This window comes from Leptodactylus fuscus, chromosome 10 (genome assembly GCF_031893055.1).
Source record: "Leptodactylus fuscus isolate aLepFus1 chromosome 10, aLepFus1.hap2, whole genome shotgun sequence".
Classification (NCBI taxonomy): Eukaryota; Metazoa; Chordata; class Amphibia; order Anura; family Leptodactylidae; genus Leptodactylus; species Leptodactylus fuscus.
In genome coordinates this window covers 86437109-86461897 of record NC_134274.1, presented here as the reverse complement: position 1 = coordinate 86461897, position 24789 = coordinate 86437109, and the positions used below count along the sequence as shown (strand labels likewise).

At 50.2% G+C, this 24789-nt stretch overlaps 3 protein-coding genes across 3 annotated transcripts in view; 2 read left to right on the top strand and 1 right to left on the bottom strand.

The window, feature by feature from the left end:
• LOC142219340 (uncharacterized) overlaps positions 1–24789 on the bottom strand; it is a 116068-nt gene that overhangs the window by 67802 nt on the left and 23477 nt on the right. The window lies entirely within an intron of this gene.
• Positions 7669–24789, top strand: part of LOC142219344 (uncharacterized) — an 80530-nt gene continuing 63409 nt past the window's right edge. Inside the window, exons 1-4 of the mRNA XM_075288330.1 lie at positions 7669–7743; positions 9784–9922; positions 19292–19486; positions 19579–19702. Coding sequence (XP_075144431.1) covers positions 9845–9922; positions 19292–19486; positions 19579–19702 — 397 coding nt within the window. The 5' untranslated portion in view covers positions 7669–7743; positions 9784–9844. The remainder of the gene's footprint in view (positions 7744–9783; positions 9923–19291; positions 19487–19578; positions 19703–24789) is intronic.
• Positions 20714–23059, top strand: LOC142183179 (uncharacterized). Its single transcript, XM_075258119.1, has 3 exons — positions 20714–20752; positions 20935–21046; positions 21722–23059. The coding sequence occupies exons 1-3, from the start codon at positions 20714–20716 to the stop codon at positions 22741–22743; spliced, it is 1173 nt and encodes a 390-aa protein (XP_075114220.1). The 3' UTR covers positions 22744–23059.

Sequence of the window (24789 nt, the reverse complement as noted above, 5' to 3'; positions counted from 1 at the left end):
CGGGAGAAACAATATATAGGAAGAAGGAACCCGCCCCAGGCCTGATCCGGAGCCCGGCTGTCACGCACACAGGTAAGGAGAAGACTAACTATTGGAGGAGCAGAGGGAGACCAGGGTGTGAGAGATGGCGGGGGAGTCAGAGCCGGACGCTTCCTGCACCGCAGCCTACGGCCCAAGTCCAAACGGGCACAGATGGTACAATTTCATTCCAGGTCACTTTGGTCAAATCTAATTGTTGTATTTGATCTCAGTGATGTGGAGTGTTCCTGTGCTCTGCGGTAGGTGCTCTCCAGCGCCAGGAGGTTGCTCCGGTGATGTAGCCGCTGTATTATAGTGTTACCCCGGTGCAGAATAAATGGACCATTACAAGAAGGTCAGTTTGTTTGGTCCGTCTGTGGTAAAACGACAAGATGGCGGACAGGTCAGAGTAATAAAATGACAACATGGTCGGTGGTTATAAGATAACACAACTGTACAGGACCTGCAGATGGGCCGGAGCCTCACCCTCAGGGGCCACCAAGGGCTCTAAACCGAGAAACGCATCTAAGGGTGTATGTGATCTGAGTACTGTATGTGATCCGATTACGTGATGCGTGTATGTGATTCGAGTACGTGATGTCTGTATGTGATCCGATTACGTGATGCGTGTATGTGATCCGATTACGTGATGCGTGTATGTGATCCGATTACGTGATGCGTGTATGTGATCAGTGTACGTGATCCGTGTATGTGATCCGAGTACGTGATGTCTGTATGTGATCCGTGTATGTGATCCGAGTACGTGATACGTGTACGCGATGCGTGTATCTGATGCGTGTATGTGATCCGATTACGTGATGCGTGTATGTGATCCGATTACGTGATGCGTGTATGTGATCAGTGTACGTGATCCGTGTATGTGATCCGAGTACGTGATACGTGTACGCGATGCGTGTATCTGATGCGTGTATGTGATCCGTGTGTGTGATGTGTGTATGTGATCCGTGTATGTGATCTGTGTATGTGATGTCTGTATGTGATCCGTGTATGTGATCCGTGATGCGTGTATGTGATCCGTGTATGCGATGTGTGTATCTGATGCGTGTATGTGATAGGAGTATGTGATGCGTGTATGTGATACGAGTACGTGATGCGTGTACATGATCCGTGTATGTGATATGTGTATTGTCTAAGCAGAGAAATGACATATGAATGACTGAGAACTTGCAGAAGACAATGGGAAGATTCATGAAATGGATAACAAGCAGTCCTTTATCTCATGGTAGTAAAACCAGCAAATACGGGAAGATCGGCACAAAGCCAGGCCAGGGCAACGGCTAATTGATACTGTACAAGTGATAAATGGATTAATCAGACCGGATCTTATATATTAAGCTGTCAGTCTCTCATTCAGTCTTGGCGCGGACTTAGGCACCAATAGAAACACTAGACGTCCTATAAGAAAGGCCTCCATACACTTATTACTCCCATCTCCTCCGGTCAGACCTGAAGGCTAAATATCCGGCAACATGGTGGTGGATCTTATGTCGCTATCTATATGGGCATCATTGTGACTCCTCCTCAGTCAGACCTGAAGGAAAACCAAGGGCTATGGAGTCCGAGAAATCACTACAAGTGGACGAGAGGTGAACCAATAAGGAGAGGTCCAAGATGGTAGAGAACCTCGCTCCTGCTGACCCTGACCAGCCCGGAGTCTTCTGATGTCCGAGAGTCACAAGCAAAAAACCAATCTTATCAAATGTTCTTAAAGCCGGGGGAGACTGAAGGAGAAACACGTCTAGGCACTATTATATACAAACACCAATATATATATACCCATCTGTTATATACAGACATATATATATATATATATATATATACTAGCTGGAGGACGCGGCTTCGCACGGGTATATTACATGTTATGTTTGTGTAGTGGCCCCATAAGAATTGTCCAGTTTTGCGCTGGTGTATTGTGTATGTGGTTTGTGTGTATGTCCATAAGCGTCATGTGATTATGTGTATCTCATTTTGGATATTAGTGAAAAACCTGTGATCAGTTGTTATGGATACCTGGAGTAAAGCTGTATCTAATCCTTCCCCGTGTAGTACTGTGTTTAGACGCAAGTATCCAATCCTTGTTGGTATGGTACTTTGTGCAGATGCACATATCTAATCCTCCGGCGTGTGGTACTGTGTGAAGAGGTGCGTATCTAATCCTCCGGCAAGTGAAACTGTATGCAGACGTGCGTATCTAATCTTACGGCATGTGGTACTGTTTGCAGATGCGCGTATCTAATTCTTGGGCGTTGTAAGGGAATTGCTAGGACAGCAATTCCCAGTAACTGTTTAAACCCTGGGATGGGACACAAGAGACAGTGAGCCCTAAGCTGAAGCCCCCCGCTTGCCCTTCCTATTGCCAGACCCTATTCTAGGTAATAGGCGACAACCACGAGGACAATCCCTCCCTGAATACGTGAAACACAAAACGCAGACAAGACAAACAACAACAAAGGGAGGTCAGCTAGCCAGGGTTCGGTAACAGGAGAGCGATGCAGTGCCAAATCGGAGTCAAGAGAATAGTCAGTAGGAAAGCCAGAGGTCAAGGATCAGAATACAAGTAATTAAACAGCAAGAGAAACCAGAAAGCTAGAGGCAATAACCGGCACCAGTGTGACTGTGAGCCAAGACTAAATAGGGGAGGAAGAACCCGCCCTGAACCTGATAGGAAGGAAAGCTGTCAATCACAGGCAAGACAAAATCAAACACTTAATGGACAGAGGCAACATAGGCAGAAGACGGGTGTGGTGCAAATGCAATCACAGAACTAGAGCTGAGTTCACACAGTGCGACTAAAAACTTTAAGCAGATTATAAAACTGCACATGCCTCCTGCGCCGCAGCACGCGAGCAGAGGGTGGCGCAGAGGCCTGAACAGGCAGAGATGTTACAGGCGTGTAGTACTGTGTGCAGACGCGCAAATCTAATCCTCCCCCGTGTGGTATTGTTTGCTGAGATGCATATGTAATTCTCTGGCGTGTGGTATTGTGTGCAGAGGCATGTATCTAATCCTGCCCCATGTGATACTATGTGCAGACACAGGTATCTAATCCTCACCTATGTGGTATTGTGTGAAGACACATGTATCTAATCCTCTGGCGTGTAGAACTGTGTGCTGAGACGCGTATCTAATCCTCCCCCGTGTGGTATTGTGTGCAGTGGTGCGCATCTAATCCTCCGGCATGTGGTATTGTGTGGAGAGGCACGTATCTAATATTCTGGCATGTGGTACTGTGTGCAGAGGCACATATCTAATCCTCCCCCATGTGGTATTGTGTGCAGTGGCGTGTATCTAATCCTCCGGTGTGTGGTATTGTGTGAAGACACATGTATCTAATCCTCTGGCGTGTAGAACTGTGTGCTGAGACGCGTATCTAATTCTTTGGCATGTGGTACTGTGTGCAGAGGCATGTATCTAATCCTCCAAAGTGTGGTACTGTGTTCAAACGCACATATCTAATCCTCCCCTGTGTGGTATTGTGTGAAGAGGAGCGTATCTAATCCTATGGCGTGTGGAATTGTGGGTAGAAGCGCGTATCTAATCCTACAGCATGGGGTTCTGTGTGCAGACGCGTGTATCTAATCCTATGGCATGTACAACTGTGTGAAGACGCGCGTATCTAATCCTCTGGCGTGTGGAACTGTAAGCAGACGCACGTATCTAATCCTACGGCATGTGGTACTGTGTGCAGACGTGGAACACACTGGATCAATGGTTACCAATTTTACAATAATTCCAAAAAGGGGGCACCCCCACTAAATAGGATAAAACATAACCTTTATTTATAATGTTTTTTAAAAATTAACCCCTTAGCGACCCTTGACGTAACTGTACGTCATGGGTCGCATGGGGATGTATGGAGCGAGCTCACACGCTGAGCTCGCTCCATACACGGCAGATGCCGGCTGTATCATACAGCCAGGACCTGCCACTAACAGCAGCGGTCGGTGCCCGAGCCGATCGCTGCTGTTAACCCTTTACACACTGCGGTCAAACGTGACCGCAGCGTGTAAACGGCGCCGGCGGCATGGGCGCCGCCATGTTTCGCCGATTGCCGCCCTCCTGAACGTCACATGAGGGCGGTGATCGGTTGCTATTGAAGGCTTCCAGGCTTGTCCCTGCATTAGTTCTATTAGATGATGCCAGAGGCAGCCTCTAATAGAAGTGCTGCGATTTTCCTATTCACTGCAATACTGTAGTATTGCAGTGAATAGTATGAGCGATCAGACCCCCTAGGTTTCAAGGTACCTAAGGGGTCTGATCATAAATGTAACAGAAGAAAAAAAAAAGTTTTTAAAAGTATTAAAAAAATAAAAAAAATATAAAAGTTCAAATCACCCCCCTTTCCCTAGATCAGCTATAAAAGTAATTAAAGAACATTAAACATAAACATATTAGGTATCCCCGCGCTCCAAAATGCCCGAACTATTAGAATATTAAAACATTTATCCCGTACTGCGAACGGCGTAGCGGCAAAAAAAATAAAAACAGCCAAAAAGCGTTTTTTTCAACACTTTGCCTCCTATGAAAAATTGAATAAAAAGTGATCAAACCATCGGATCTTTCCCCAAATGGTATCAATAGAAACGTCATCTTGTCCCGCATAAAAAGACACCACAACCAGCTCCATACATGGAAATATGAAAAAGTTACAGGTGTTAGAACATGATGACACAAAATTTTTTTTCTATTTTGCAGTTTATCATTTTTTTTAAAAGTATCAAAAAATTTCAAATACTCTATAAATTTGGTATCACCGCGTTCGTACTGACACGTAGAACACAGGTAACATGTCATTTGTACCAAACAGTGAACGCTGTAAAAATTAAACCCATAAGAAAATGGCGCAAATGCATTTTTTCTCCAATTGCGCCTCATTCTGAATTTTTTTCCAGCTTCCCAGTACATTGCACAGCATATTGAATGGTGCCATTACAAAGTACAATTTGTCCCGCAAACAATAAGCCATCATGTGACTCTGTGAACTGAAAAATGAAAAAGTTATGGCTCTTGAAATGTGAGGAGGGAAAAACGAAAATGCGAAACCAAAAAATGGCCTGGTCCTTAAGGGGTTAAAATACCCCAACACAGTATTCGGCCCCTACAATTCTTGCAAATTAAATTCCTCCCAGACTCACAGGGTGTGTTTCTAACAAATGCTTCACACGTCTCCCTGTGACTGAGAATACACTTGCTGCACACTATATACTATATACCTCTCATCCAGCAAACCAGAGGACAGTCTATAGAGTGTTAACACTGGTTACAATGTGTCGTTTGTATTAACCCCACAATAGTATTTGAAGCTGTTCGCTGGTAAGTAGGGATTTGAGTGTGATAGCTGCAGCTCCATATTGAATAAACTAGACTTCCCTATTGTCTGTAGATATTTACAACGTGGAGTAAATCCCACTAACACACAAGCACAGCCCACAATCTAGCACAAACTGATAGGTAGTCACTAATCCGTAATCCCTAATCTCAGGCTGAAGCTCATTGATAACCCAGAGCCTCAGTGTTTACTGCTGACTATTGTTTAATATGAACCAAACGACTGGACCGATCTTCACCAAATTTGGTACAGAGATACTTCAGGTATCCGGGAAGGTTTAGGATGAGACCCCAACTCGCTCGGACGTACCGTTGCTGAGATACACGTCTGCACACAGTTCCACACACCAGAGGATTAAATACGCGCTTCTGCACACAGTTCCACACACTGAAGGATTAGATACGTGCGTCTGCACACGGTTCCACATGCCAAAGGATTAGATACACGCGTCTGCACACAGTACCACACGCCAGGGGATTAGATACATGCCTCTGCACACAGTACCACATGCCGTAGGATTAGATAAGCGCGTCTGTATACAGTACCACATGCCGTAGGATTAGATACGCATGTCTACACACAGTTCCACACGCCGTAGGATTAGATACGTGCGTCTTCACACAATACCACACAGGGGAGGATTAGATACATGCCTCTGCACACATTACCACAAGCCACAGAATTAGATACGCATCTCAACACACAGTACCACACAGGGGAGGATTAGATACGTGCATCTGCACACAGTACCACACAACCAAGGGTTAGATATGCAGGTCTGCACACAGTTCCATACGCTAAAGGATTAGATATGTGTGTCTGCACACAGTACCACACGGGGGAGGATTAGATACGCACCTCTTCACACAATACCACACAGGGGAGGATTAGATACGCACATCTGCATACAGTTTAACACGCTGGAGGATTAGATACGCATGTCTTCACATAGTACCACTGCCAGAGGATTAGATACGTGCATCTACGCACAGTACCATACGCCAGAGGATTAGAAACGCACATCTGTACACAGTACCACATGCCGTAGTATTAGATACGTGCGTCTGCACACAGTTTCACACGCCGGGGGATTAGATACGCGCGTCTGCACACAGTACCATACGCTGGGGTATTGGATACATGCATCTGCACACAGTTCCACACACCAGAGGATTAGCCACATACTGCGATCTGCAATGAAGGAACTGAGTGACAGAATGACATGGCCAAATGGCAGAACTTTTCTTCTCACGATCAAACTACAACAATGGTAGTTATTACACTTATTACAATGGTAGTTATTACACTTATTACAATGGTAGTTATTACACTTATTACAATGGTAGTTATTACACTTATTACAATGGTAGTTATTACACTTATTACAATGGCCGTTATTACACTTATTACAATGGTAGTTATTACACTTATTACAATGGTACTTATTACACTTATTACAATGGTAGTTATTACACTTATTACAATGGCAGTTATTACACTTATTACAATGGTAGTTATTACACTTATTACAATGGCTGTTATTACACTTATTACAATGGTAGTTATTACACTTATTACAATGGCAGTTATTACACTTATTACAATGGCAGTTATTACACTTATTACAATGGTAGTTATTACACTTATTACAATGGCTGTTATTACACTTATTACAATGGTAGTTATTACACTTATTACAATGGCTGTTATTACACTTATTACAATGGTAGTTATTACACTTATTACAATGGTAGTTATTACACTTATTACAATGGTAGTTATTACACGTGATATTTCCCTTCGGTGGATTATTCACCATACTACCGATACTACAGCAGATGCCGGGTGTCTAACTATAGCAGTCACCCAGAAGCCAGGTGGCCACCATAGCTGACCGAGGTGCTATTTTCCCAGCCGTGCATGGCTGCCTCCATTATTGCTGTGATCACCGGCACCCGGCGTAAGCTCCAGGTTCAGCGGTAGTCTTGTGAAAGATCCTCGACCTGTCATTCTAGTGCAGGATATGCTAGGTAGCCTGCAATATAAGCACCGGTATTTGTATATAACACACACAGCTCTACTATATATAAATTACACACACAGCCCTGCTATATATATACAGTATATAACACATACAGCTCGCTACCTGTACATGACACACACAGCTCTACTATATATACATTACACACACAGCCCTGCTATATATACAGTGCAGAGATAGGAGCCCAGTGTGTGACTCCTCCCATACATGTGACTAATCACATGGTCCTGATGACATCATCAGTAGTGTCTGTAGAAGAGGTAGTGACAGTGGTGAGGTCAGGGGTCACAGAATATAGAGCTGCTGGTCAGTGACTAGGATGTCTGGTCCTCAGGTGAGTGGGGGGGCCCCCGACACATCCAATTTCTGCAGTGTCCTGGGGTGGGTGCACTGACTGTATATAGTAGGTTTTAGGTGGGGAGTTATTGGTGGTACTACAAGTGTCAGCAGACCCACCGCAAAGAGTCCTGTATAGGGGGCGCTGGAGGGAGGGGATGGGGCAAATAGCAAACTACAAAGAGTGTGCATGGGTCACTGGAGCGTAGAGGGTGTGCGGAGGGGTCACCGGAGGATAGAGGGAGTGGGAGGGGTCACCAGAGGGTAGAGGGAGTGCGGAGGGGTCACCGGAGGGTAGAGGGAGTGCGGAGGGGTCACCGGAGGGTAGAGGGAGTGCGGAGGGGTCACCGGAGGATAGAGGGAGTGCGGAGAGGTTACTGGTGGGTAGAGGGAGTGCGGAGGGGTCACCGGAGGGTAGAGGGAGTGCGGAGGGGTCACCGGAGGGTAGAGGGAGTGCGGAGGGGTCACCGGAGGACAGAGGGAGTGCGGAGGGGTCACCGGAGGGTAGAGGTAGTGCGGAGGGGTCACCGGAGGGTAGAGGGAGTGCGGAGGGGTCACCGGAGGGTAGAGGGAGTGCGGAGGGGTCACCGGAGGATAGAGGGAGTGCGGAGAGGTTACTGGTGGGTAGAGGGAGTGCGGAGGGGTCACCGGAGGGTAGAGGGAGTGCGGAGGGGTCACCGGAGGGTAGAGGGAGTGCGGAGGGGTCACCGGAGGATAGAGGGAGTGCGGAGAGGTTACTGGTGGGTAGAGGGAGTGGGAGGGATCACCGGAGGGTAGAGGGAGTGCGGAGGGGTCACCGGAGGATAGAGGGAGTGGGAGGGGTCACCGGAGGATAGAGGGAGTGGGAGGGGTCACCGGAGGATAGAGGGAGTGGGAGGGGTCACCAGAGGGTAGAGGGAGTGCGGAGGGGTCACCGGAGGGTAGAGGGAGTGCGGAGGGGTCACCGGAGGATAGAGGGAGTGCGGAGAGGTTACTGGTGGGTAGAGGGAGTGCGGAGGGGTCACCGGAGGGTAGAGGGAGTGCGGAGGGGTCACCGGAGGGTAGAGGGAGTGCGGAGGGGTCACTGGAGGATAGAGGGAGTGGGAGGGGTCACCAGAGGGTAGAGGGAGTGTGGAGGGGTCACCGGAGGGTAGAGGGAGTGCGGAGAGGTTACTGGTGGGTAGAGGGAGTGCGGAGGGGTCACCGGAGGGTAGAGGGAGTGCGGAGGGGTCACCAGAGGATAGAGGGAGTGGGAGGGGTCACAGAGGGTAGAGGGAGTGCGGAGGGGTCACCGGAGGGTAGAGGGAGTGCGGAGGGGTCACCGGCGGGTAGAGGGAGTGCGGAGGGGTCACCGGAGGGTAGAGGGAGTGCGGAGGGGTCACCAGAGGGTAGAGGGAGTGCGGAGGGGTCACCAGAGGGTAGAGGGAGTGCGGAGGGGTCACCAGAGGATAGAGGGAGTGGGAGGGGTCACAGAGGGTAGAGGGAGTGCGGAGGGGTCACCGGAGGATAGAGGGAGTGCGGAGAGGTTACTGGTGGGTAGAGGGAGGGGTCACCGGAGGGTAGAGGGAGTGCGGAGGGGTCACCAGAGGATAGAGGGAGTGGGAGGGGTCACAGAGGGTAGAGGGAGTGCGGAGGGGTCACCAGAGGGTAGAGGGAGTGCGGAGGGGTCACTGGAGGATAGTGGGAGTGCGAAGAGGTCACCGGAGGACAGAGGGAGTGCGGAGGGGTCACCGGAGGGTAGAGGTAGTGCGGAGGGGTCACCGGAGGGTAGAGGGAGTGCGAAGAGGTCACCGGAGGATAGTGGGAGTGCGAAGGGGTCACCGGAGGGTAGAGGTAGTGTGGAGAGGTCACCGGAGGGTAGAAGGAGTGCGAAGAGGTCACCGGAGGATAGTGGGAGTGCGAAGGGGTCACCGGAGGGTAGAGGTAGTGCGGAGGGGTCACCGGAGGGTAGAGGGAGTGCGGAGGGGTTACCAGAGGGTAGAGGGAACATAATGAGCCATATACGGTTATTGCTCCTCTTTGTGGGATCTTTCCAGATTTCTGTCTCTTGAATTCACAGTAGAACATCACAGAACCTCATGGTCCAACTCCGGAGTCTTCTCCTGACTGACCCATAAAAGATGGAGAAGTGTGAGAACCGAATTACAGACAGACTCCTGAACCTGACCCTGGAGATCATCTACCTGCTGACCGGAGAGGTGAGGGATTGTGGGAAATCTGTCACATGACATAACTCTTATCTCTAGTAATAACACAGGAGCGAAGGGGGGCATGGCTACCGTGCGAAGCTGGATGGTCGCGTGATGTGAGAGCTCCGTTCTGAGCCGACTTCATCCTCCTGCTTTTATCCTGTTCCCTGGTGTCCTGGGCCCCTCCAGCGAGTAATACTTACCTCCTGTCCTGGTCCGTCGGTCATGGGTCCCCGAAGCAGCGCTCCTGCAGCCCGACGCACTGGTGAAGATTGCGGCCTGCTTCTATCCATGAGGCCGCCGGCCATCTTCTTTCCTCTCTTTCCGGTGGCTGTGCAGCGTGCCTGGTCCTGGCTGCAACCCTCCTCCCATCCTGTATTGCTGCGGCTGCGGTGGCCTCCTGCTTCTCCTGGAGCCCGGTCTGCTATCCTGGCTGCGTCCTCCTGGTCCCTGCGGCTGCATCGCTGGGTGAGTCCCTCCCATCTTTTCAGCCCCTCTGCCTGCTCCTGCATCCTTATCACCTCATAGTGGTGTGTCCAGTCCGAGTTGGTGTTTTCAGACTGTTTGCATTGGAGTCCTCAGCTAGTTCCTCCTGGCAATTTAGTGGCGGACTGTTCTCTGTGCATGACTGGACTCCCTGCTGCCTCCTTATATTTGCTACATAGTGGTGTCTTCTTCCTCTCCTTGCCACCCATCCCCTTCCAGCACTTGTTGTATGCCTCTGCTGCTCCTCCTGGCACCCGGGCAAGATACTGGGGTCCTCCGTCCCGCTCTGTACTGACTGTCTCCTCCATTTTGCTATACTGCTGGATCTGTTGAAATTTGCCCCTGTGGCCTGGGCCTCCTGAATCCGCCACCATTACCTACCTCCGCAACCCGTAAAAAGGGCGGCGGCGGGCTCTCTCGGATGAGTCGCCAGTAGTCGACCCTCGCCTCTGAGCACCTGCGGGGGTTCGCCAGGTCTGTTACCCCTTCAGCCCCTGTCTCGCCGGCTGCTTCTCCTCCTGGCCTATCCATGGCGGACGCTGAACTTACTCTGAAACAAGTTACGGCCCAATTGCTGGAAGCGATCCAGGCTGGCACTTCCTCCTTAACTGGCAAAATCGAGGAGGTTAAGATTGACCTTGGCTTACTTCGTCAGGACTTTCAATCCTTGCGGGGCAGAGTGGGAGAAGTGGAGGACCGCGTTTCACAAGTGGAGGACTCCGTCCAACCCCTTCCTGCTAAAATCCGTGAGTTGGAGCGGGCGGCGAGCCTCTGGATGCAAAGAGCTGATGACTTGGAGAACAGATTACACCGCAACAATCTACAGATTATAGGTCTCCCGGAGCGGGCCGAGGGTGCTGAGCCTCACTCCTTTGTTGAACAGTGGCTCCGTGACACCCTCTCGGAGGCGCACTTCTCCTGGATATTTGCAGTCCCCGCTAACCCCCCCCTTCCCCAAGGGGCTCCTCCACGTCCTTTGCTGGCCTGCCTGATTAACAGTACTGACCGGGACGCTGCACTTCGGGCTGCACGCCAGGCCGGGGAGATCAAGTATAATGGAGCTGCTGTGGCGATTTTTCCTGATTTCTCGGCTGCCCTCCAAAAGACCAGAGCTTCCTTCATAGCAGTTTAAAGGCGGCTACGTGAAAAAGCTATACAGTATTCTATGGTCTACCCTGCCAGGCTTTGGGTCATTCATGGCGACCGCTCTCTATTTTTCACTACCCCTAAGGACGCTGAGGACTGGCTGTCTCTTCTACCTGGATCCCCACGGCGCTGACCTTACATCTTAGTGGTGAGAGGTCCACCTGGACCGTACCTGTGGACCTCGGATTACTGCCTTATTTTGACACTGTTTTATTGCTATGTCCGTCATTGACCAGGTGGACGCTCTGCTGCCTTCTTCAGGGGCCTGGGATGTTTATTTGTTATGGCTCTGTATTATCGGCTCTGCTGTTTTGCCTGTATTTAGCTTCACTGCGCTAATTTCTTGAGAGAGTGCCCAGATCAAGATCGGTTTACACCGTCTTATACACCTCTTGCAGGTGTACGGTTTTGTTCTGTTTGTGTTTTTGATTGTTCTCTGATCTGCCGCGCTCCATCATGCCTCTATGCCCCGATGCTTCAGGCTTGTATTTATTGGGACATAGACCGCTATGGCGTCACTTAAAGTCCTTTCCTGGAATGTGAGGGGTATGGGTAATCCGCGCAAGCGCGCCTCCATTTTTCCCCAGATTAGACAGGTGAATCCTTCTATTGTGTGCCTCCAGGAGACCCACTTGGTGTCCGAAAGTTTAACGTGTTTACAGAAATCGTGGGTTCAGTGGGCCGCCCATTCTACTCCTACTACCTTCTCCAGAGGGGAAACAAAAACATAGCACAGAGCTGTAAAGGAACGAACATGTCATGTGACGGAAAAAAATTAAAGGTCCTCTTGTGACTATCTGTACCCCTTAATTTGCGTGTCTCTACCTCAACAATATATGACACCAGAAAAAAACAAAAACGAGGCGTCATGTTCCTATGGCAGCCAGGAGCCGTGTGCAGGGTCCCCGGGCTGTCGGTCTTTCGCTCCTACTGCAGCCTATGGCACGTAGCCTGCAGTAGAAGCGCCGGTTTTATGCTATGCTATAGCATAAAACCGGCGGTTACGTAGCAGGTTACGTAGCCTAGGCTGCAGTAAGAGCAAAAGACCGACAGGACGGGGACCCTGCGCACGGCTCCCGGCTGCCATAGGAACATGATGCCGGCCCCGGAGCTTGGTCCGGGTGCCGACGCGGAGAAGTAATATAGCGGAGAAGGAGCAGCGCAGCGCCTATGCACTGGCAGAGGACATCAGGACAGGTCAGCTGTGACTGAGGCGGCGTTAGGGTTAATGGAGACGATCATCTGCCGGTCCTGTGTAGGCGGCCTGGGATGGCAGCGGCGGCTGGAGCATGTGGGCTGCCGCCATGTTGACTACGGTCTTCCCTGTCAATCGGCCCGCCCACACTTTTCCGGCAACGTATGGTGCTGCAGCGCCGGCTCCCTTGCCCGCCCACACCCTGCCATGCACCAATAGGAGGTGCGTGGAAAGACCTGGGCTGGCAGAATGCCAGCACCTACAGCAGAGCCGGAGAGAACTTTGGAGGGTCGCGGTGGCGATTTGGGGTGAGTGACCCACATTTAAAGTAGCCTATTCTTCCTTCCTGGGCAATATGTCGGTGTGTGTGAAATTTCAACAAAATCCATTCAGCCGTTTGGCTGTGATTGAGGAACAAACATCCGGACATCCAAACACACAAACCCACAAACTCACAGACTTCATATCTGCAGATGAGAAGAGGAAACTCTACATCCTACTGGGAGAAGAAGAGGCCACTGTGGAGATCGCTGCCCAATACGTGTCCAGCTGTCACCAAACAAGAGGAAGATGAGACTCCACGGACTGTTATATTTATCCCAATACACCCGCCCCACCCCCACCTCCCCATATAGCGGTCACCAACTAAGAGGAAGATGAGACTCCACGGACTGTTATATTTATCCCAATACACCCGCCCCACCCCCACCTCCCCATATAGCAGTCACCAACGAAGAGGAAGATGAGACTCCACGGACTGTTATATTTATCCCAATACACCCGCCCCACCCCCACCTCCCCATATAGCGGTCACCAACTAAGAGGAAGATGAGACTCCACGGACTGTTATATTTATCCCAATACACCCGCCCCACCCCCACCTCCCCATATAGCAGTCACCAACGAAGAGGAAGATGAGACTCCACGGACTGTTATATTTATCCCAATACACCCGCCCCACCCCCACCTCCCCATATAGCAGTCACCAACTAAGAGGAAGATGAGACTCCACGGACTGTTATACCCCAAACCCCCCCCATACCCACCACTCACCCACCCGAATCCAACTCCCCCGAATATGAATACACTCCAAGCATGAGGATGTAATAAAGAGTGTCTGCACATATCAGTATACGCTATTGTAGCCACCAGTCAGTAGTAAAGCACAACCTCATATCTAGCTGGAAACAACAGCTGTGTCTCAGTATCTCAAAGACCTGCACCTAGGTTTGATAGTTGCAGACGGTCACTCAGAAGCAGTGAACCGGTATGCAGACAAATACACAAGTATATGACATGCCTAAAGAGACCAGTTCAATATGTAATATCAAAACCAAATGTGCTTACCTGTGTGTAGGGCTAGGCTAGTGCCCGGGACCTGTGGTGAGCGGATCACCCGACGCGCGTTTCGGCGCTCTTGCCTTCGTCAGGGGAAGTGGTCTAGATCTAGGTCTTTTAAGTAACTAGATGGAATCTCATTGGTGTATATAGAATGCAACACTGGCCATGTGGCTACTGAACATCCAATGCCTATCCAGACCATGTCAGGATTGTCCTAGCTCTAGGGGGAGTATGCCGGACTGATGAGTGGTGCTTGTGCATCGTTAAGACGCCCCAGACAGAGAGGCTCGGGACGAAATATCGCCCTCCAAGTCTCGCGTGCGAGCGGAGCGCCGTGACACGCATGCGCACCAAGTACGGCAAGAATATTTTCTTATTGGGAAAGCATGAATGCAACTGAATACAATACCAATTCCACCAAGATGGAAGCGAAAAAAATATCCAATCATGTGAACCTCACAGCCTACACGTCAAGACAGCAGAGAATGGGTTAATCCTGTGTAAATCCAAATCAATACCAAACCATAACACATTTAATGAAGACTAGACACACACATATATACATACAAACGGGAAAGTTACATAGGTACAGGCGGTCACAGAACCTACAGAAAAGAACCAAAGCCCAGGACTTCATTCAGTCCCGCTGGCACAAGAGAACCAAGAGTCCAAATCCATTTGGATTCGAGTTGAGCCAAACTTTGTTTTAGATTCCCCTCTTAAATCCGTTTCAATCACATCAATGCCGCAGAGGGGTATCTGTTTTAGTACATCGTAGCCTTCGGCAGGAGTCGGGGGTGGTTGAGAGAGACCCTGAGGGGCGCGATGTGTATGTGCAGGCGTGGATTGATTCAGTCTCATATGTGATATTGGGTGTGTACTTGCCCCCTGCGTCTGACCTCTCTGTACTCCTGAAGGCAGCGCAGTTTGTATCTAGATTTCCGGAGGCAGTGGTGCTCTGTATAGGAGACTTTAACAAAGTAATGAACAATGCTCTGGACCGGTTTTATATTGGTCCAGATTCCCCGCCTCCCTCCCGCCCCACTTCCATGGCCAGGCTGGTTCTGGAACTGGGGTGGCGGGATCTGTGGAGGATTTTGTTTCCCGATTCCAGGGTTTTCTCCTGTCACTCTGCCCATAGACATGACCTGTCCCGTATTGGGACTGTTAAAGCTTGTTCCCATTTGAACTCAGTCTCTTACTTACCCAGGGCGCTTTCTGACCACTCCCCCCTACTGGGAGAGTTTGTCTGGTCTGTCGACCAGCGTGCTTTTTTGGACTCCCCTTTTACTCTGGAGGAGTTGACGGAGGCGCTGACCAGCATGGCAAATGGGAAATCTCCGGGCCCCAATGGCATCCCTGTGGAGGTGTACGCTCAGTATAAGGATGTGCTTCTTCCTGTGTTGCTGGAGTGTTACAAGTCTGCTTTTGAGGGCCGCAGTTTCCCGGCGTCCTTTTATGACGCTACCATTATCCTGTTTCTTAAGCCAGACAAGGACCCGCTGGACTGCGGCTCTTATAGGCCTATTAGCTTGTTAAATATTAATTATAAACTCCCGGCTAAAATGCTGGCTAACAGGCTTAATTCGGTGATCCTGGACCTGGTTCACTCGGACCAAACAGGTTTTCTGCCGGGTAAATCCACGTCTGATAATCTTAGACGCGTCCAGGTGGTGGCTCAGATTGGGTCGGTCTCTTCTAGTGACGGGGCGATAGCCTCTTTAGATGTGACCAAGGCCTTCGATTCGGTCGAGTGGCCCTTTCTTTTACAATCCCTACATAAATATGGCTTTGGGGAGAGTTTTATTACTTGGGTGTCACTTTTGTACCGATCCCCCAGAGCGGCCGCGTCCATTAATGGTTCACTGTCCTCTTATTTCTCGTTGGGTAGGGGTACGCGACAGGGCTGTCCACTTTCACCGCTGCTGTTTGCCTTAGCCATAGAACCTTTGGCCATGCTTCTTCGACAGGACCCTATCTACCGGGGTATATTTATTGGCTCCCGGGAGGAGAGAGTCGCGCTTTATGCCGATGACCTCCTCCTCTTCTTTTCTGATCCTTCTGTGTCGCTGCCCCGCACCATGGAGCTGATAGATGTATTTGGTAATTATTCAGGCCTGCGTACTAACTGGGCTAAATCTTCCTATATGCATATTGGTCACACTTCAGCGGTGGTGGTGGTGGGGGAAATGATGTGTGGGCTGCCGATAGTCTCGGCCTGTAAATATCTCGGTATCATACTCCCCTTATCTGGTCTGTATTTGCCATTTTTAAGACACCATCCTGCTAAGGAATCTTGTTATCTCAGTAGGATGTGAAGGCTAGTGACCAAATGGCCGAATCTAATTATCTGTGGCCAGTTGACCCTAGGCATGGCATTAACATATCTGTGCTAACTGCCTTGATTCTTAGCAGGGGGCCATCCTGGCTCCATGCTCTGAAAGTTCTCCTAACTCGTGACCAGACAACCTGACTCCCTAGATAACTTCAAAGAGTTATAGGTTTTTGATAATAATCTCTCCGAGGGAAGATGCTACCATTATGACAATTAGATCTTCCGGTGCGTAGTAGTGAGACGCACGTTTTTAACCCCAAAAATATAAGCCTACGGGCCTGGGAAGAGCCCAGACCTAGTTATCGTTCCTCAAAGGGTATTGGGTTATCATGTTTGATGTCTATGTGTCGGGGACCTCGCTGTGAACCCCGTCATGCCCCTGGTTTGACCGTATGACCATGTGATGAGGAATTATGACCATTTATAGTTATTTGATTGCTAAGCTAGAGGGTGGGCCTAAAGCCCTGATGATGTCATTCCAGGGTGGAGCCCAGGGTCAATATAAGATTGACCTGGGGTGGAGCTTCTTGTTGTTGTTCTTCTTCTCCTCCGACCCTGCATCTGGACATGTGAGCAAGTTGGCTCTGTGTGTGGCCCCCTCCCCCCTTGCTGGGGGGAAGGGTGGGGCAGAAGCAGCCATGTGCTCCCATGTGCTGAGAGACAAAGAATGCCATGCAGCTGAGGGACATTTAAAGAGAGCCAGGTACTACTGTAACACTAATGGACTTATGGAATTATGAGGAATATGATGTAACTCCCATCTGATCATGGATTTATGCACGAAGATGTTTTTTTAAGGACTCTTGACACCGGTATGGAAAAACTCTCGTTATTGCTATATGGGGTTAGCTGTGTGCCCCCACCATAGACTTTAATAGACTGTATCTCTTGCCTTATGGGTACCATGCGATGGCTGCGGAATCGCCGGGTGCCTAAGGACTGGTTCTGTTTCTAATCTTTTAATCTGTTTACCTTACTGCCCTGTATCATACCTTTCTGTAACCGTATAAGCTTGTAACCGCCAGGGTATATCTCTATGTATTTCTGGCTGGCTAGTATTGACCATCTTGGGTTAATAAAACGTTAAAACTTTAGAAGGCTCTTCTCGTATTATCCTATAAGGCCCGGTCCTCTGTCTGGGTTTGTGGGAGTGGACAGTATAGATATGGAGGCGATCACGGTTTCCGCCCATGGCAAAGGCCGGGTAGCTGAAGTGGAGGCCGGAGTCCTCGCACCTTGGGGGCCAGAGGCTGGGGCGGAACGGCGCGATACGTCACACCGTGCCCCTCCGCTTCTTTAAACAGTTGGATTCCCTGATTATCTCTTTTGTGTGGGGCCACTCTAGACCTAAGTTGAGGCTGTCTGCTCTTCAGAGACCGAAACAGCTGGGGGTTCATCTCTCCCCGACCTGTTCCTTTACTACCTAGCTGGTTAGCTTCGCTTCGTTAGGCCCTGGCTTTTCCCGGAGCAACTCCGGGGCCCGGAGGCGCATCTGGCTCATCACCTGGACTTGCGTACCCTGTGGCCGGTGTTAGAAAATCCCCGACTATTTAGGGGCAAACTTTTGCCCCTTCACTCTCTGGCAGCACAGGTCTGGAAGCAGGCCCGGAAAGTGTCTTCCTACTCTGACACCCCTGAAGAAACGCCCCTGTGGGATAATCCTGGTCTACCTGACCTTTATGGGTTACCTGATGCCTGGTCTTGGTCCCGGTATGGTGTACTCTTCCTTTCGGACCTATATGTACAGGGGGTCTTTGTTACTTTTGATTCCCTTTCCGCCTCACACGAGATTCCCTGTCACCAGTTTTTTCGTTTTCTCCAGATTCGTCATGCTCTCTCCTCTCTGTTTCCTATCCAGCCGAGTGCCATTTCTGAATACCCGTTGATTGGTGTGCTACGTTCTCAAGGTCCGCGGCATCTGATTTCTGCCCTTTACGAATACCTGATTTATGCTAAAGTGTCTTTGGCTGAGACCCCGGCCCTGATGCGCTGGCGCACCAATATCTCGGAGCTGACGGATGAAACGTTTCAGGATAATTTGGAATCTCCTCTCTATGTTTTTCCCTTGGCTAATAAGAAGTTGATTCAATTGTTTATCTTGCATCAATGTTATCTGACTCCGACTCGCCTCCACAAGATGGGCCATTTGCCTGCCTCGAATTGCCTCAGGTGCCCGCACCCTCGTGCGGACTTCTGGCACATGATATGGAATTGCCCGATTGTGCAGGCTTATTGGAGGGGGGTGGTGGATCTCCCGGCAGATGTCCTGGGCCGTCCTGTCCCATTTTCTCCTGAATTTTGCTTATTTGGCGTTCTGGATGAGGAGACCTGGCACCATCATGATTGGATATTTCTCCGAGAAAGTTTATTCTATGCCAGGAAGGCCATTGCCCTGCAGTGGATGGCCCCTCGGTACCCGTCGGTGTCTCAATGGCGCAAATTGGTTAATTCGATCTTCCCCTTTAGCCAAATTATATACAAAGGCATGGGCTGCCCTCAGAAATTGACTAAGGTTTGGGGGGCGTGGTACGCTTCCCTCGCCACCCAATATTCTGTTACCTCCATGCATTTAGCATTGGGCGCTTATGTACCCTGAGGAGAGATGTCTGCCGGGTGGATCCGTTGCCCCTTGTCTATAGGTGAAATTTTGTATTTGCTGACACTGCTGTTCTGTACATGTTTTTCTTGATTACCCTGTTTATTTTGTTGCATCTCCTTCAATAAAACGAGTTTAAAAAAACACAGGAGAGGTGAGGGATTGTGGGAAATCTGTCCCATGACCTGACTCTTATCTCTAGTAATAAGACAGGAGCGGAGAGGTGAGGGATTGTGGGAATGTCTATAGTGATATTTATCAGGGTCTCTCCATACTCAGGACTACACAGTAGTGAAGAAGACATCTGATAAGTATGTGACCCCCAGCAGCCGCCCCCCCCATGTGTCAGGAGGATGGAGCAGGAGCCCGAGCCCCATCATGGAGCCTTCACCTCACTCACTGATACCTGAGAGCAACAACGAGCAGAAGATCCTGGAGCTGACCAACAAGATGATCTGTCTGCTGAGCGGAGAGGTGAGCGCTGCTGGGAATGCTGGGACATTAGACACTAACACAAGGGATGATGTGTCTGGATGATGATGAGGACGGTATCATTGTGTTGTCAGGTTCCTATAAGGTGTCAGGATGTCACCGTCTATTTCTCCATGGAGGAGTGGGAGTATTTAGAAGGACACAAGGATCTGTACAAGGAGGTGATGATGGACGACCCCCAGACCCCCACATCACCAGGTAAGAGGAGAGATGGTAGAGAGCAGTATGGAGGGGCCCCTAGATCTCCCCCCATCATCTGACCCCCACATCACCAGGTAAGAGGAGAGATGGTAGAGAGCAGTATGGAGGGGCCCCTAGATCCCCCCCCCCCATCATCTGACCCCCACATCACCAGGTAAGAGGAGAGATGGTAGAGAGCAGTATGGAGGGGCCCCTAGATCCCCCCCCATCATCTGACCCCCCACATCACCAGGTAAGAGGAGAGATGGTAGAGAGCAGTATGGAGGGGCCCCTAGATCCCCCCCCATCATCTGACCCCCACATCACCAGGTAAGAGGAGAGATTTGTAGAGAGCAGTATGGAGGGGCCCCTAGATCCCCCCCCCCATCATCTGACCCTCACATCACCAGGTAAGAGGAGAGATGGTAGAGAGCAGTATGGAGGGGCCCCTAGATCCCCCCCCCATCATCTGACCCTCACATCACCAGGTAAGAGGAGAGATGGTAGAGAGCAGTATGGAGGGGCCCCTAGATCCCCCCCCCCCCCCATCATCTGACCCTCACATCACCAGGTAAGAGGAGAGATGGTAGAGAGCAGTATGGAGGGGCCCCTAGATCCCCCCCATCATCTGACCCCCACATCACCAGGTAAGAGGAGAGATGGTAGAGAGCAGTATGGAGGGGCCCCTAGATCCCCCCCCCATTATCTGACCCCCACATCACCAGGTAAGAGGAGAGATGGTAGAGAGCAGTATGGAGGGGCCCCTAGATCCCCCCCCCATCATCTGACCCCCACATCACCAGGTAAGAGGAGAGATGGTAGAGAGCAGTATGGAGGGGCCCCTAGATCCCCCCCCCCATCATCTGACCCTCACATCACCAGGTAAGAGGAGAGATGGTAGAGAGCAGTATCGAGGGGCCCCTAGATCCCCCCGTCATCTGACCCTCACATCACCAGGTAAAAGGAGTGATGGTAGAGAGCAGTATGGAGGGGCCCCTAGATCCCCCCCCCCCCCATCACATATACACAATGTATTCAGTCACTGTCTGTGTCCTACAGATGGATCCAGTGAGAGAAGCCCCCTGGAGAGATGTCCCCATCCTCTATATACTCCGGACTGTACACAGGAAGCTCATCACGTCCTGCAGGATCCTCAGGTACATGGAGTCGGGCTGCCTGTTACTATAGGTGGGGATTTTCCACTTTCCCTACTTGTTGTCTTTCTTGACTTGTACAATATTCTTCTTCAGGTCTCTCAGGATCTGGTTGGAATGAAATCTGAGGTTGTGCGGGTAGAGCAGCCATATGTGAGCGGTGACCTCCAGTGTAAGGCGGAGGCGATTCCTGCAGCCCTGTGCCCAGGTGAGCTATATCCAGTGACTACAGAGAGGAGCCTGATACTGTATTTCTAGAACATTCCTTGAATTCTGGTTTCTAGTCACTTAACCCTTCACCTTCTTTTATCGTTATAATTTCTTTGCTCTGCTGATATCCCGAGGACACGGTGCTGTCCTTACCCATAATACAATGCCATGTAGGGGCCCATACTTATCTAATAATCACCCGTATATATCTATAACAACAAGGCAGCCCAGTGTCAGACAAGCCGAGCAGCGTACCCAAGGATCCTCCAGTGGGCCCGGGCTCTGACAACATGGCAGCCCAGTGTCAGACAGACCAAGCAGCGTACTTGAGAATCCTCCAGTGGGCCTGGGCTCTAACAACATGGCAGCCCAGTGTCAGACAGGCCAAGCAGCGTACCCGAGGATCCTCCAGTGGGCCCAGGCTCTGACAACATGGCAGTCCAGTGTCAGACAGACCGAGCAGTGTACCTGAGGATCCTCCAGTGGGCCCGGGCTCTAACACAATAATGTCCTGGCAGAAGAGAACAATGGTCTATTATTTGGGAGTTGGAGGTCCCCTATAGGAGCCTCGCCCAACGCTGTGTTGGCCGTACACACCTGGCCCCGCCTCGTGTAGCGTTTGCTTCTTTACCCCCATTGCATTATAGTTGACGATATTTCTTTGTCTTTCCAGGAGACGACTACATGAGAACCTCTGAGACCTTTTATGATGCCCTTAAAGATTCCCTAGAAGAACCTGCCAATATCCAACAAGTACTTTCCGGCTTTCCCTTTGCTGATCTGACTTGGGATTTCTGCAGTCTTGAGGAGCAGCCAGACCTTATGGCTCCACCAAGTCTGTCGTCTGAAATTGTGCAAAGTTTTATTCAGATCTCAGATCCGTTAATCCAGTCGAGAACAAGCGATGGAGAGAAGCGGTTTCTTTGTTCTGAATGTGGCCAATGCTTTGCCAATAATGCCAATCTCACAGTCCACCAAAGAATTCATAGAGAAAGTCTTGAAGGACAGAAGAGCTCCTCTCTTAAAAGACTCTTCTCGTGCTCGCAGTGCGGAAAGTGCTTCACCAGGAAATCCGTCCTGAATGAACATGTAAGAACTCACACGGGGGAGAAGCCGCACGCCTGCTCGCAATGTGGCAAGTGTTTTACCAAGAAGTCTAGTCTGTTGAAGCATGAAATAATCCACACGGGGGAGAAGCTCTTCTCCTGCTCCGAATGCGGCAAGTGCTTTATGTTCAAGGACCATCTTGAGCGTCACCAGAGAATTCACACGGGGGAGAGGCCGTATCCATGTTCTGAGTGTGGGAAACGTTTCATCCAGAAATCGGGGCTCAGTAAACATCAGAAAGTTCACACGGGGGAGAAGCCGTACTCATGTTCCGAATGTGGAAAATGTTTTGCAGAAAAATCAGGTCTGGTTAGACATCAAAGAACTCACACAGGGGAGAAGCCATATTCATGTTCAGAATGTGGGAAATGTTTCGCTCAGAAGTCGGAGCTTGTTGAACATCACAGAAATCACACCGGAGAGAAGCCATTTTTGTGTTTGGAATGTGGTCAAAGTTTTAGCAGGAAATCGGTTCTTGGCAATCATCAGAGAATTCATATTGGGACCATCAATATGGAGAAGTCCTCCGGGCACCAAGAAAGTCTCCTCAATCTGATGAGTCTTGTGGACCCCTCAGTTACAATGTGAGCAGTAGGTTGTGTGAAGTGTTATGGACGAGGAGCGGTGTCATGGATGTGATGTAACCTGGACAAGGGGCAGATTTACTAATCCTTTCTACGATTTACAGCATAAACCTGGACAGTCCAAAGAAACTTCAGATGTCTTACTCTCCCGAAATAAGGGGTGACCTTCAGTAGTCCTGGAAGAGCAGACCTGGTGGAATCCCCCATTGTGTATGTCAAGTGGACATGTTAAGCGCCAATCATGTCGCCAAGAGTGGTGAGGTCTCACCAAAATGTTCACACGCCATTCCCTCAGAGCAATTTCATCCAGTGTTGGCCTGTATGACCCGTCTGCTTCTGTTCAGGGGGGTGTAATAAGTGCCTACAGCACATCATAAACCTGACATGAGGCGCAGGCTCTGGTATCTGACAAAAGGCACAGGCTGTGGTATCTGACACGAGGCTCAGGTTCCAGTATCTGATATGAGGTGCGGGCTGCAGTATCTGACACAAGGCGTGGGCTCCGGTACCTGTCACGAGGCGCAGACTGCGGTATCTGACACAAGGCACGGGCTCCGGTACCTATCACAAGGCGCGGGCTCCGGTGTCTGACACGAGGCGCAGGCTCCGGTATCTGACACGAGGTGTGGGCTCCAGTACCTATTACAAGGCGCGGGCTGCAGTATCTGACACAAGACGCGGACTGCGGTACCTGACACAAGGCGCGGGCTCCGGTATCTGACACAAGGTGTGGGCTGCGGTATCTTATACAAGGCATGGGCTCCAGTATCTGACATGAGGCGCGGGCTTCGGTACCTGACACGAGGCTAGAGTTGCGGTATCTGACACGAGGCGTGGGCTCCGGTATCTGCTGTAAATCGAGCCGGATTTCTGGCGGATTTGGTTCAGTAAATCTCTCAGGTTTCATTCAAAGCTTCTGTGTAGATCAGGTGAAGGTTCTGTCATATTTGTGTCCATGAGACTGTGCGTCCTCTAGCAGATCTCTTCAGTGGGGAATATGATGACCGTGATCCAGCTGTTGTATTGTTGTATGGTGTGATGTCCATCATGATCTACAAGAGCTCAGCACTCGGTGGGTTTTTATTTGGAGATCAGGTTATGTCCAGTTTAACTTAAAGGGATTGTAGAAACTGCAGACAAGCGAGGATAATGGAAAGGCGGCAGGGATCCGGTCAGAAGATATGCTGGGATCCGGTTGGAAAGAGGACAAGGATCCAGCTAGGAGGACAGAGATCCAGTCAGGAGGACAAGGATCCAGATGGAATGAGGGACAGGTGAACAAGAACAGATCTAGAGCGAAGAAGGGCAGAGATCCAATAGGAAGGAGGTTGGGGATCCAATCAGAAAGGAGGCAGGGATCCGCAGTAATGACTGAGACTCGTATTGTAGTCGGACTGGTCTGATCTGCGGCCTAATAAATAACCAGTCTGTAGACTTATAGACGTCATTAGGGCAGCAGCCAATCACAGCACAGCTTTCATGTTACCAAAGCTCTAGATGATGGAAGCTGCGCTGTGATTGGCTGCCATTGAGACCATTTCTTTTCAGACAGTTTAATAAGTTGCCCCATCAGGTCCCAGTCACCATCTTGAGTCCTCCAGATGGTCCCGAACTACAGCTGTGGGGGAGAAAACGTGGATTACAACATGGCCGATCCTTAGTTGTGCCGAGCGGTGGTGAGGGCAGGTAATGAGACTATGGAGTGTTCCCCTGACACCTCACTTATGGCCAGCTTCATTCTCTGTCAGTGGGGTTGTCAGCCAGTACATCCCGGGAAGCCAAATGGAAGGAGGAATATCTACTGTAACGTAAGGGGTTAAAAGGAGATAAAGCCGTGTCTGACACCTCGGATAATAGGATGCGACTCCGACTACTTCCCTCCACCATGGAAGCCTTCTCTGTGAAGAACCAGCACTCCCCATATTGTCCACCAACATCCAGACACAAGGCTGTTCGGGCTGGATAATGATTGTTATACGGACACTCGTCTGGACAACCAATAATGAACCAAATAGTGGTCAGTCATACTCCAGGTGTAGCCAAACACCCC

What these genes read in the sequence shown, in the direction of transcription:
- LOC142183179 (XM_075258119.1), top strand. Translation starts at nt 20,714, where the DNA reads ATGTATTCAGTCACTGTCTGTGTCCTACAGATGGATCCA. An exon ending in GTGTCCTACAGATGGATCCA is followed by an intron (nt 20,753 to 20,934) that starts GTGAGAGAAGCC and finishes ATTCTTCTTCAG; the next exon opens with GTCTCTCAGGATCTGGTTGG. An exon ending in TCCTGCAGCCCTGTGCCCAG is followed by an intron (nt 21,047 to 21,721) that starts GTGAGCTATATC and finishes TTGTCTTTCCAG; the next exon opens with GAGACGACTACATGAGAACC.